The sequence below is a fragment of the Balaenoptera borealis genome (assembly GCF_965194805.1).
Source record: "Balaenoptera borealis genome assembly, chromosome: 11".
Classification (NCBI taxonomy): domain Eukaryota; kingdom Metazoa; phylum Chordata; class Mammalia; order Artiodactyla; family Balaenopteridae; genus Balaenoptera; species Balaenoptera borealis.
In genome coordinates this window covers 83,626,923-83,639,815 of record NC_138868.1, presented here as the reverse complement: position 1 = coordinate 83,639,815, position 12,893 = coordinate 83,626,923, and the positions used below count along the sequence as shown (strand labels likewise).

The window sequence follows — 12,893 nt, the reverse complement described above, 5'->3', positions numbered from 1 at the left end:
CAAACTCTCAACATAGGGATAGAGTGGGAGGGAGGGAGAATGGGAGTCTGAGTCTTGCTTAAGAAAGTAGGAGAGTTTTTTCTTGGATTCCATAAATGCAGACTGAAAGTTTCATATACCTTGTATAATCACAACCTTAATGATTTCTTGGATTCCCTGAGGAATACACCTGAGTGATGTACAGGTTAAAATTAACATTTTCTAATAAAATAATAACACAATTCATCAATCAAATGTTTTTTTTTTCTTCTTCTATAAAAGGGTAACAGAAGGAGAGTACTCTGTCATTTTTCCTTACAGTATAGTCTGGCTTCACGAGAACTTTAAAAGAAATATTACATGCTTTTTTACTGTTAACATTTACAAATGCTAATTATAGTTGAAGAAGAAAACTTACGGCATCTAGTTCAGCGTCCCTGGATATTTAAGGAGAAATCTCTGAAACATATCTTGGCTTTGGTATGTATAGTTCAGTACTTAACTTGTTCTTATAAATAAACCTCCAAATTGGTAAGTTATTACTACGAATCAAATCATATTGTTATGCAAATAAACTGTATGTAGCAAACTAACCAATAAAACATGCTACATTATTGTCTAGCTAACCTAACATATTGTAGATAAATATGAGCAAACATTTATAAAACCACTAGATGGCATTCATTCACTGCAATTTTGGCCAAATACCACCTTTAAAGCTTTATCATGATATGCAGGATTAGGGGCAAGGCAAGTGTTATCCATTATTTGATGATATTTTTCTTTCATATAACACACTGACAAAGTTCAATTTTATCTTTTCCTGTATGCTTCAAATCAAATCAACAGATACTTACTGAAAGCTTTATTAAAGGATTCTCCCTTGTGAGGAGATTTGAAAACCATCTTCACTGTGGTGGTAATGTATTTACTTACAACATCTAGAAGAAAATATGCTATATACACTGTGCCACTTAATTTTCTTTTATTTCATTGCTTTATTAATTCATGTTGATATTTCTCACAGAGCTATTTCTCTAAAGGTTATAAAAAGTACAGAGTCACATTTTCTAATATTTTAGATGGCATTAATCTTCAATCTTAATGCTTATGAAAATAGGAGGTCAAGAGCTCTTGAGTCACAAAAAGTCCTTTCTACTGCATGTCTTAAAAATGTGTGAGGAAAAGTACTTCTAACTTCATTGAGAACCACAATGGCCTTTGGTGATAAAAGATTATGATTTAGTCTTGGAGATAGATAAATCATGGAATGAAAACTCCCAAACTCCACACTTCAGGCTAAATGGTTAGAAGAAGATATTGATGGGCCAAAAAAGGTCAGCTATTTTTGTAGAAGGTCCAGGTTAATAATAACATAAGTCCAGTACTTACCTGTTCTAATATGTTTTGAAGCCTCTCTATCTCACAGTCTATTACAAATTTCTTCTCTTGTCTTCTATCAAGCTCTTCTAGAAGTTGCCTATAGCTGACATCATTAAAATTTTCCACACATATAGCACTGACATGCCAACCATTTTGTCCTGCTTTTTCCATGATAGCTTGAAGTATCGAGTATCCTAGTGGGGAAAAAAATCCAGAGGGGTTACTAAAAACATGCCCTTAAATAACATGCAGGCACTGAGCCTACATCAATATTTTTATATTCCAAAATATACAATGAATTATTAGAAGTTTAAAAACATGAGTGTTTATTTCTGAATCATTCAATTTTACTTTCTTTACTTAGGGCAAAAACATTCCTTAAAAATATTGCTTGAACGAAGTAGCAACATCATACCTTGAGTAAGCTCTCAAAATCCCTATACTAAAGACAATTACATTGCTTTAGACACATTTTTGATGAGATAAACCAAAAACAAAATCTAGTACCACCTGTAGTCAAGAACAATTTAATAAACTTTTTGCTAATTTTACTCACTAGACAGAATTAAGTTTGAACAACTGTATTGATTTTCCCCTTGAGCAAAGTAGTAACAACATTTTTGGGTTCAACTGTGTCATAAAATAAACATTGCAACAGTATTTATTGAGGACCCATTATTGTAAATGGAGAAGGCATTATTTAACTCTTCCTGTCTTGGTAGGGGAATGATGTGGATTGGAGGTGAATTGAATGAAAACTAGGTGATGCAATGGGCACTCAAACTCATAATCTAGTAGAGAAAACAGACATTCAAATAAACAAATGCAGCTTAGTTTACAATTGTGTAATGATAGCCGTACTCAAGGGAAAGTGTTGGCCCAAGGGAAAGTTTGGTTAAATCTGCCTTAATGGGACCAGGAAAAATGCCATGAGGAGAAACAACTTAAATTGGGTCTTGAAGGTTGAAAAGGTGCCTTTAAGATTGCTGAAAAAGGAGCATTTATTAGCTGGAGACAGACTTCCAGAGGGAATGGAATGGTCTTTACCCTGTTCTTCATTCAGATCTCTCTGCATGTGGAAGGGAAGTCATGTGTCTTAATATCTGGGTTAAGGATGAAGGGGCAAACTCATGAACCCAGCACTTAGAATATTTCTTCATGACAACATTGTCTTGAAATCTTGCTTTTTCCAGCTCTCAGTTTTGAGTTGGAATGTGAAAAAAAGGAAAAAAGATTCTTTGAATCTATGTATAACATTTAAACAAAGGTTGTTTAGGATCAGAGCCTGTTATTTTTTCCCCTTGTGGCTTAGCATAAAAAAAATGCTAGTCCTCTTTAAGAAGGTCTAACACTTATTTGAGCTCATTCTATGGCAGCAGCTGCCTATAGTTTCTCCCTCCCTTGGTCCCTGGATTTAGAGTGGAGAGCTGGGTGGATTAAATGTGAAGATTTAAAATGAATGCAAAGCATTTGCTAGATAAGAGTACTTTTATTCAGTTTTCTGTTTGGTATGTGAGTCTCTCAGATTCAAGGATTTTTATTTTTAGGTATGTTTTCTACAAGTCAGAGTTTCAAACATTACGGATGTTCATTTAATATCAACAGATGGAACTGATGATGAGGTCATATTTGAAATATAAATTACCTGATATCCTGCCAAATGAAATACTGTGGCAGTCAGGATTAATTTTTATCAAAATGAAAAAAATTCCCTAAAGAGGAAGAAAGAGGGCATGTTAATTACTATATAATTATTCTAGTATATCTATTGCTTCATTTAGTCTTTCCTTTTGTAATGTATGCCTGTAATTATCTTTTCAAATCTTACCTAGATTCCCCCTATCCCTGCCCCAAATCCAGTACTCTTTCCCTTGTTTCCTATTATATGCATATGTAACATGATGGTCTGCATCCTGTCTTAATGAAATCAAGCAGGACTCTGAGGGGTCCTCCTGGGTTCAAAAGTCCCTCGGTGTCCCCCATTTCTTGTTTTTAGAGAAAGGCTTTAGTCTTCTAGGCTTTCCCTGAGTTCCAAAGAGCATCAGTTACTAATTAGGGAAGTGAGGGAACACAGAAACAAAGGTGAAGCAAACTCAAATGGTCTTGGAGAAAACACAAAGCCCAAAAGGTCTTAACAGAAAAAACATCAGGGGCCAACTGGGAAATGAAATTCTTGACCATCACATAATGCTCTAAGTAAATAATAAAATGTCTCAACTATTGTTTTTGCTCTCTCCTAGAAAGAAGTTAAAGGATCACAAGACCATGATTTACTAATTTGCTTTGCAGGAACAATCAATCAAAATCACCAATGACACATCAAGTCATAAGACGGTGGCAGGAAGTCTGCAACTGAGATCTATGGGAAGCTGAAATTACAAAGCCCCCTCCCCTTTTACCCTTTTTGCTTTTAAAACCCTTGCACCCTGGCCAACCAGCAAGATGGATCTGAGACAAACCTACATCTCCCATCTTCTCTGGAGAGCAGCACCCTCTAGATCAGTAAACCTTTCTCTGATCCAAACTCCGACGTTTTTGTTTGTTTGGCCTCACTATGCATCTAGCACGCAAACTTGGGTTAGACAACATTAATGTACACGTTCATGCCTCATTTATCCTGTTACTGGGAGTTGCTCTCTGAGTGAATCAATGTTCTTTCATTCGTTTTTGACACCTATGAACATGTTCTTTTTAAAAATACCAATTGACATCTTATTTTCCCTTTTCTCCTTTTATTTACTGTAGTACCAAAATAATTTAAAAACTTTTTGTTTGATTTTCTTGCATGTTGTAAAAATAATAACTATGTCCATACACATCATCCCTGTGACCAATTCACAGCTTGGCACTGTTCTTTAGATACTGCCTTTGTTCGTTATCATCACGTCATGTGGATATCAGGATTCATGTCAGTGCTAGGCTGTTATTTTCCTGCCTACAGGAATTTTACAGAATATAGAGCCACACATCTTCTGATGAAATTTATATATGTTCCCAGTTGCATAACAGATATTGAATGATTCACACTAATAAAACAAAATTATAATTCAAATTCAACATTTTGTTATCTAATTTTTCAGATTTAGAAGTGACACTAGAATTAAAATAAAACAAAACCCTAGGACACAATCTTTGTTAAATGGCAAAGAAAGTTGGTTGCCTAAAAAGAACCATTAATCATAGTCAGAAATAAATGGCATCTTTTTAATGCAAAGGACACACAGTTATAGTTTCAGAGTCCAGTTGAAAATTTGAGTTCTTTTACAAGCTGTGTTTGATTTTAATATCCTATCTTATTCATTGCAACTCAGATGTGCCTGTCTTATTTATTTGCCAAGATAGTTGGGAATATATTGTAATTCAGAGAAAATACTGCTGTTGAATCTATGATTGTGTAACTTAGCTGTTATATAAACTAGAAAATCACAAGTCAAGTCATACTAATTCTACAACTGCCTACGATTTGTATCTCCTAGTTCTTAGAAAATCTGTAGTGCAATATTGTTGGTCAGAAAATGAATGCTACAGTTTTAGGTGAATATCACAAGAGTAATGGGGAGTTCACTACTGTAAAGAATTTTCAAGTCTTGCTTTTATTTAAAAGCTGTCTAACATTTTAATCTAATATAATTTATTGAAAACCAAGATATTCAAGATTCTTTAAGGTATGCCAGGATAAACAAAGTTATGATTCTTGTCTTGACAAGGATCTAGCAAAACTGATATTTAAGTAACTATTATGCAAATTACACTGTATTGTATAAGTAACTTCAAAAGACCCAAAATAATTTTATTAGAATGGTAGTGAAAATGTATGATGGACAAGATCACATTGTTGGATTAAAATAAACGATTAAAGGCTTTTTCATGGTTATTAAAGAACACTATCAATTACACATACAAATATTTTTAAAATGTTATGTAATGATATTACTAATTATGCTAAATAGAATCATAGTGATTTAAGCAGTCTTGAGCTACTGTATCCTTACACATCAACACTTTTTATATCACCCATGAATAATGACCTATTTTGGGTGAGTAGTACCATCCAGATATTCGGCTGCTAGCAACACAATCTGGGCTTATTTATTTGATGTTATCTTTTGAAAGAGTTATTTGATTCAACTATCTGCACATGGAGGGGCAGGAGGAGAGTCAGGAAATATTTATGTCAGAGTGGACATAATTTCAAAAAGGAGAGAGCTATCTCTATGCTATTAAAAAACCCTTCTCTTTGATAAGGATAGAAAAGTGTTTTTTAATTAGGAGGTCACTGGTGCACACAACAGGAGTAGCATCAATGGAATGCTGAATATAGGAGTCATATTTCAGAGAAGTAAGAAATTGAGGAGAAAATGAGAAGTGAAAATATAGAAATTAAGAGGAATATCATCAGAATAATTAATTTAATGAGATGAAGGATATGCCTTTATAAGTATGAGATAGAGAAACATTGAGGCCATGGGAACTCATTTGGGAAGGAGAGGACTGGGTCTGTCCCATGTGGCATCGTTGAGCTTAAAAAGAAGTGACAAAGGGATATAGCAGCAGTTTGTACTTACTCAAATTAAAGCCTCTTTCATTAATTTTATAGATTGCTATGCAGATACCCACTACTACCCAATTTCTCTCATCTGGCATAATTACCGGCATCCAAAGCTGGTATACTCCAAGAGAAAGGTGTGTATATCTGAAAGTCTACTTTATACTGTGTTTTAATCTCAGTCATAGAGAGGAATACGATTCTGTAATCCTCACGGCATTTAATGCCATCATGATGGCACTACAGAGCCGATTTAGTAACCATTTGGTTTGGACTCTTTCCAAAGCAGCTTAGGTACTGAAATAACATGTTCAAAGTCTACAGTCTGAACTCTAAGATCTCAGAACACAGAAGGAGTAACCAACAATGTAGCTTGGTTAAAATTATCTGCAGCTGTGACTATAGCATTTATTTATGCCATAGTTCAAGAAGGGCATAGTGAAAATAAGCAAAGAACTGCCAACTTACCAGTTTGAAGCCATACATGTAAACCTGAGGTAAGATGGAATGTCTTGAGTTTTCCCTTTTCTACAAAAAATCAAGAGTAAAAATAGAAAATCCTTCTTCAAAGATGGCTATTTTGGGTCTTAGATTTTCCCTAAGTCTTCTTGTATTTTCTGACAATAACATTTATTGTCTCTTGACCACTACATTGTAGTGTCCATATTTAATTCAGAGATATCATACAGAGGAATTTGATACTTTAAAACTTTAAAGTTTTCTGTCAGTTGCAACTGAACCTAATCCTTATTTATACAGGCATATAGCAAATATTTTCAACTATTTGCCACAGGTTGAAGGCACTAAACTCCTCCTCCCAGGCATATGTTATTTTCTTATTTCTCTTGGGCTTTTCTAGAACTAGACCACTGGAGAATTTTATTTCACTTGTTTACATGGCAACTAGACTAATCTTTGTCTAGTTTGTTTCTGTCTGGAAAGTGTATGGTACTTCCTTGAATAAAGCTTTCAATGTTTTCCTATTCTTTTATGATACATGCCAAAATCTGGTCATACTTGTCTCCTCCCTCTCTTTCTAGTCTCATTTTGTACCACTACTATTCTTGTTTTCTAACCTCTAGCAACATTGTCCTTCTCAGATGTTTTAAAAGGTAGCATGCATCTCCACCTCATTGCCTTTGCACAATGCTAGTGCTCCCTCTAAAAGACTATTTCCTTCCACTTTTGCCTTCTATTCATTTTTCAGACCTTACCTTAGACATCACTTACCTTCTAACTAGATCACTTCTCCCTCATATAATCTCTTGTAGCTTTCTGTATATTTCTTTCAGAGATTTTTTTTTACCAGTTTCTAACCATATATTTTGAATGATGACCTGATTAGTGTCTTCCCTCTCCTCCCCCCACTCCCATACTGTAGGCTCCATGAAAGTAGTGAGTATTTCCGTGCTCAGTATTTAGTCTAGTGGTTCTCAGTAGATGCTCAGCAAAGAGTTGTCTGAACACAGAAATAAATTAATGGGAATTTCATAGAGAGGAATTAGGATGTCAAGAGGATCAGAAGAAGCATGGCAGGTCACATTCAGGATCTTCAAATACTTCAGATTATGTTGTGTGTTTGGAAGAACAAAGAGGGTGTGTGGAAAATTGGTGTGGACTGTGGGAAGAGCTTCAAAGGCTGGAGAGGCAACAAGCAAGGGACATCTCATAAGGGCCTTCTCTACCATATTATAAAATTTGGCCTTTACTCCTCAGGGACTTTAAGAAGAGACTGACAGAACTGCATGTGTTTTAGAGGGATCGTTTAGCTAAGGTGTGAAGGATACAATGGATGAAGGTAACACAAAAAACAGGAAAACCAGTTGGGAGGCCATATCGAAGTAATCCAGGTGAGAGATAATAAGGAAGGAGAGTAATTTCTATATTAAAGTGGCAGAATAAAGCAACTTGGTTACTGTTGAAACATAAGGAATAAGGAGAAGGAAGATTTGAGCATAATGACAATCTGTTCTTCTGGTGCTCATTTTACTTGTTTTTGGAAGAAACTCTTAGGTCTTTTTGATCTCCTGAAGAAGCGAGTATTTTTCTATTTGGATTTCAGATGTCAAGTAACTTCTAATGATATGGTCTTTGCAGTCACCTCCTTCATCACCCAAAGCAGTATGCTAAATTCTGACACAAGTTTGAGAAACTCACTTTTCTCTCTTGCTATACACATCAATTTTTCTAGAGACCATCTCTGTAGATTTTGAATATTCCCTAAGAATAATTGGATATTTTTTCAAGCTTGTCTCTAGCATTTTTTATCTCCTCAGCACTATGGCTATTTATCAATATCTTTTTATAGTATAAGGGAATCTCTTTTTATGCAAGAAAAGCATTCTTGAAAAATTTGTGTAATTTTAAAGCCAAATGACTAAAGACCAATTTCCTAAAGAAATAGATATCTAGCATAATTTATATAGTTACTATTTTGCTCATCAATTGAGATTTTATCTACTTTTTATAGCACACTACATAAAATTCACAATTCTGATTTTACTTATTTTTTAATATCACAATATATAAAGTTCACAATTAAAACTTGCATAAAATACAACCATTATATCTTCATAAGGAGATTAAAATATAGATGTATGAATTAACAGTCACCAAAATAATGTTTGTCTCATATTAAACACTTAAAGTACTTAAGACCTAATTTTCATGTTAAAGTTATATGCCAACACTTTGGGAAAGCAAAGTGTTGAATTGAGAGGAGGAATAGTGCCCCTCAGAGAGAATTTCACTGCAGAGAGAATGACCTGTACTATGATTTGGTCCTTAAAGGACAGGGAGGGTTTAATGGGTGGAGATGGTGAAGAGGAAGGAGTTACTGCAGCATAAGGCAAAGACAGAGCGGTGGAAGCTTAAAGAATACTTAATAAATTATTAATAGTTAATAGACTAGTTTTCTGGAGTACTGGATTCATAAACTATATTATGCTTTATTATCATTTTACAATACAGTTGAATCACCTAAGAGCCCTGTGAAGTAGGTATTATTATCCCCACCTTATAAGTGAAGATATAGAGATAAAGATAGATTATGTGATTTATGTCAAATCATTACCCTAATAAGTGGCAGAGCCACAGTTTGAACTCAGGCTTTCCATTTTCACTTGTAGGGACTTTTCCACCACACTTTAGTGAACAGGGAAAGCAGGAGATAAAACTAGAAAGGAAGGTTGAGGCTGTGTTGTGAAGGTCTTTAAATAACAGTCATCATCAACTCTTCTCGTTCACAAACACATCTCATATTTTAGCATATTCTGTCAGTGCTATCTTTAAAATATATCAAGAATCTGACCATTTCTCCCTATAGCCACTGCCAACATCTAGGTCCAAGCCACATCACCTCTTGTCTGGGTTATTACAATTATCTCCTTACAAGTCCCCTCGCTCGGCCTTTGCCTCCTTCAGACTAGTCATAGCAAGCAAGCCAGATCATATCACTCACAGCCCAAAGCTTCTCACTGATTCTTTACAGTAGCCTGCATAGCCCCACATCTCTGACCTCATCTACTCTCGTTCTCAGACATCAGGAGCAAACTTGCCTCTTTGCAGTTGCAATAACCTGCCAGGTGATACTCTAACTCAGGCTTTTGCCCTCGTGTGCTCTCTCCAATGTGGGTCTGCAAGGATTATCCTTTCATTTCCTCTAGGTCTTTACCCATATGCTCTCTCTTCAGTGGGCCCATCCTAGGCTACTTTCTCCAAACTTTTGTCCTGAGATTTCCTATTGCCCTTTTTTGCTTTATTTTTCCCTAACATCACCATCTAACATACTATATACTTTTTTCAGTTAGCCTTGTTTATTATTTATTTCCCCCACTAGAATATAAGCTCATGAAGGCAGATTTTGTTTTGTTCACAGTGCTAGAAGAGTGCCTGGCAACTAAAAAGCACTCAGTGAAACTTCTGAATAATAAACTACTAAAAGTTAAATTTTACTCCATTGTCAACAGGGAAACTGGAGATTTTGGAGCAGAGAGGAGACAGATTTATAAAATTGCTTTCAGTATATTAGAATTTATAATATTAGAGGAAATGAAGGATATAAGTAGAAAGAGAAGAGAGAAAGATAGCCCAAATAGGAGGCTACTAAAATTAATATAGGTGTAATGCAATAACTCCTCTAATCTAGATAGGTTCTGAAAAAAAATAGATTGAAAGGAGAACGTCAGTTGCTTGCTTTTCTCTATATTCTATACATTTTCCCTCGTTCTGTATTTATCTATGTAAGAGTCAGGAGATTTTTCATTATATCAGGTAGAACCATAAGAAGTTGCCATTTCTGTTAGTCTAAAATATTCAAATTTCGGCAAATGTCTTATGGTTCAATCTAATTTCTGAATCTATAATAAATAATATTCAGTGGAATTAAAGTGATATGAAAATGACTTAGTTTATATAGTTAGACCCCAAAAGAATGTGACAAGTAAACGCAAAAACTCCCAAACTGGGGCAGAGGTAGATCACGAGTGGTATGAGCCAAGAGCCCTGCACACCACAGCAAGTCCTTAGGTTATCCCTGGAAATTGCTCTAAAGTTTTCATGATCAGTCTTCATAGCAACCTTCTTGAGTCATTAATAAAGGCTAAAATAAGTCTCAAAAAACATAGAATTAAAGGAATTGTGAAATCCATTTTAGAAAGGGTTATATTCTGAATGATAAAAACAGGCATACTTTTGGTTCATAAAAACAAATCCTCAGCTAACCCTGAAAAGTTGGTTCATTGGTTAAGGATGCAGGAGAGCCAATGCTCTACATAGAATTCTGGTTCTTAAAACAGCAATTAATTTATTCATCAATACACTATGTTGAAGTTTGAGGCCAATATATCTCCTTAATTAATCATGAAAACGTCACTAGCAACAAAACATACAGAAGTGTTTCACAACATATTAAATATCAGTTTATTAGATTTAAATTCCGAATTGTGTACTGTAAATAATATTAATTTTGATCTGGCTTTTACACACAAAGCCAAAACAATTCATTTTTGTTGATTTGAAAGTGATATTTTAAAATGTTATTTTTGTCTTCTCTTTAGAAAAGGAGTAGCAATACATAATTTTCTGTGATGATTCTGGTGAAAGGATTTGCATACAATTAATGAGACAATTTCTGTTTCTAGTAGGGACAAGCACAGGATGAAGTAAGTATTCACCATATGATTAGCCTAATTTTTATATCCCACTGATTTGTAAACTCATGGCAGGGACCATGAGCATGAATACACTTAATTACTCACTATTAAATTTCTTTAGTAGGGAAATGATGCTGAGTTTATCATCTAAATAAAGAGAAACTTCTTCAACAGCATGCCAGGTGACAAATGATGGGTTCAGTGGTAGACTCAGTTACGTTCAACTGCAAAAATTGTTTTTCTCATTTCAACTATATGGTTCTGAGGCAGGTTATTTGAATTTCTTAATTGTCCACTTTTGACTTCCATGCAATGAAGATGATAATGTAAGATTTTATTAGTTATAATAGTTTGCTCTATAGCTGTTAATAAACATCAGCTTCATTCCTTATGGTAGAATGAATGTAGAATGCTGTTGTACATTTGAGGGAAATACTTTGTGAATTCTTGATAGGTGAGGGAATTCCTCACTACAACTCTGGGAGAATCATAATGTATGACTCAACATCCCACACCATCACAAAAATGAAAACAAACACTTAACTCTTACTCTTGAATCCATATTTGGTTATTAGCCTTTTACTCAGTCACTTTAGTCAGAAACCCAGGAGATACTCTCAGACTTGGCACTCTTCTCTACCCTTATACCAAGTCAATCCTGATATTTCTTCCTAAATATTATATTTAAGGTCTTTAATAAGCAAATCCCTACTTATTCTTTCATTTTTCATTCAATGAATATTTACTGAGGGTCTACTATATGTCAGGTCATTGCTCTAGAGGCTGCAGGTATAGAAATAATAAAAACAGTAAAAGATGCCTATCTTCATGAAGTTTACACTCCAGTGGCTGAGCCAGACAAACAAATATACAAATACATCTATAGTATAATGACAATAGGTGGTAAATGCTATGAGGAAAAATGAAGGAAGAACAGGATAGAAATGACTGGAGATGACAGTGGGAGGGGTGCTTATCTTTCCAAACCAATCTTTCTTAGGTATGCATAACTCAAGTAATACTAAAGATTGGTAGATTGCTGAATAAACCAGGTTCTCTCTTGCCTTAATGCGTTGCAATGGCAGTTCCTTGTGCTAAAAGAGTCTGTATTCTTTATCCTCACTTGCAATTTCTAATCCTACTTTAAGCCTCAGCTTTAGCTCTAGGCCATTTTAGACTTCTCTGACCTTCTTATATTGAGTTGTTGTCTTTTTCCTTTATATTTCCCTAGCTGTCTGTACAATAATTATACCTCATGTCTCACTGAATTAATTAAAATTTTTATCAAGTAAGTACTATATGCTACTTTTGAAAGTACCAAGTATACAGTGAGTCACAGTTATTTATCTCAAGGGTTTGAATTACAATAATTGCAATTTCTAGTTTACCTGTCTAGTTCTCTTTAAGTATGAGATGAGTTCTTATTCATTTTTGTTTCTCTAGTTTTTTTTTTTCTTTCACACAAAGGAAAGAATATGGTCAGTATGAGTCATATTGAATTGAATGGCAGGGTAAAAATCCTGCCTTTTTATATAACCCCTCCCTCATTTGATGAAGCTTAATAATAATAAAGATAACAATAAAAATAACTAACAATCATTGACGGTCTACACAATCCATAATAGACTGTAGTAATTGCCTTATGGGCATGGGGATGGTTTTATTGTCTTCATTTTGTATAAAGAAAACTGATGATAGAGAAGTTAAATTCTTGGCCAAAACTACTTAGCTATTGATTGGTAGAGCCTCATTCTGTCTGATATTAAAGTCTGCCTTTTGTTCTCCTCTATGATATGGTCTGTAATACAACAAACACTTAACTCTATTCTGTT

General features: G+C 34.6%; 1 protein-coding gene across 10 annotated transcripts in view; it reads right to left on the bottom strand.

Moving 5' to 3' along the window:
- Positions 1–12,893, bottom strand: part of GRIA4 (glutamate ionotropic receptor AMPA type subunit 4) — a 551,958-nt gene that overhangs the window by 192,778 nt on the left and 346,287 nt on the right. For all 10 annotated transcript variants that reach the window (XR_014231116.1, XM_082339906.1, XM_082339902.1 and 7 more), the window contains one exon: positions 1,372–1,556. Coding sequence is in view for 9 of the 10 variants with exons in the window: in XM_082339906.1 (XP_082196032.1) it covers positions 1,372–1,556 (185 nt within the window). In the remaining variant the exon portion in view is untranslated. The remainder of the gene's footprint in view (positions 1–1,371; positions 1,557–12,893) is intronic.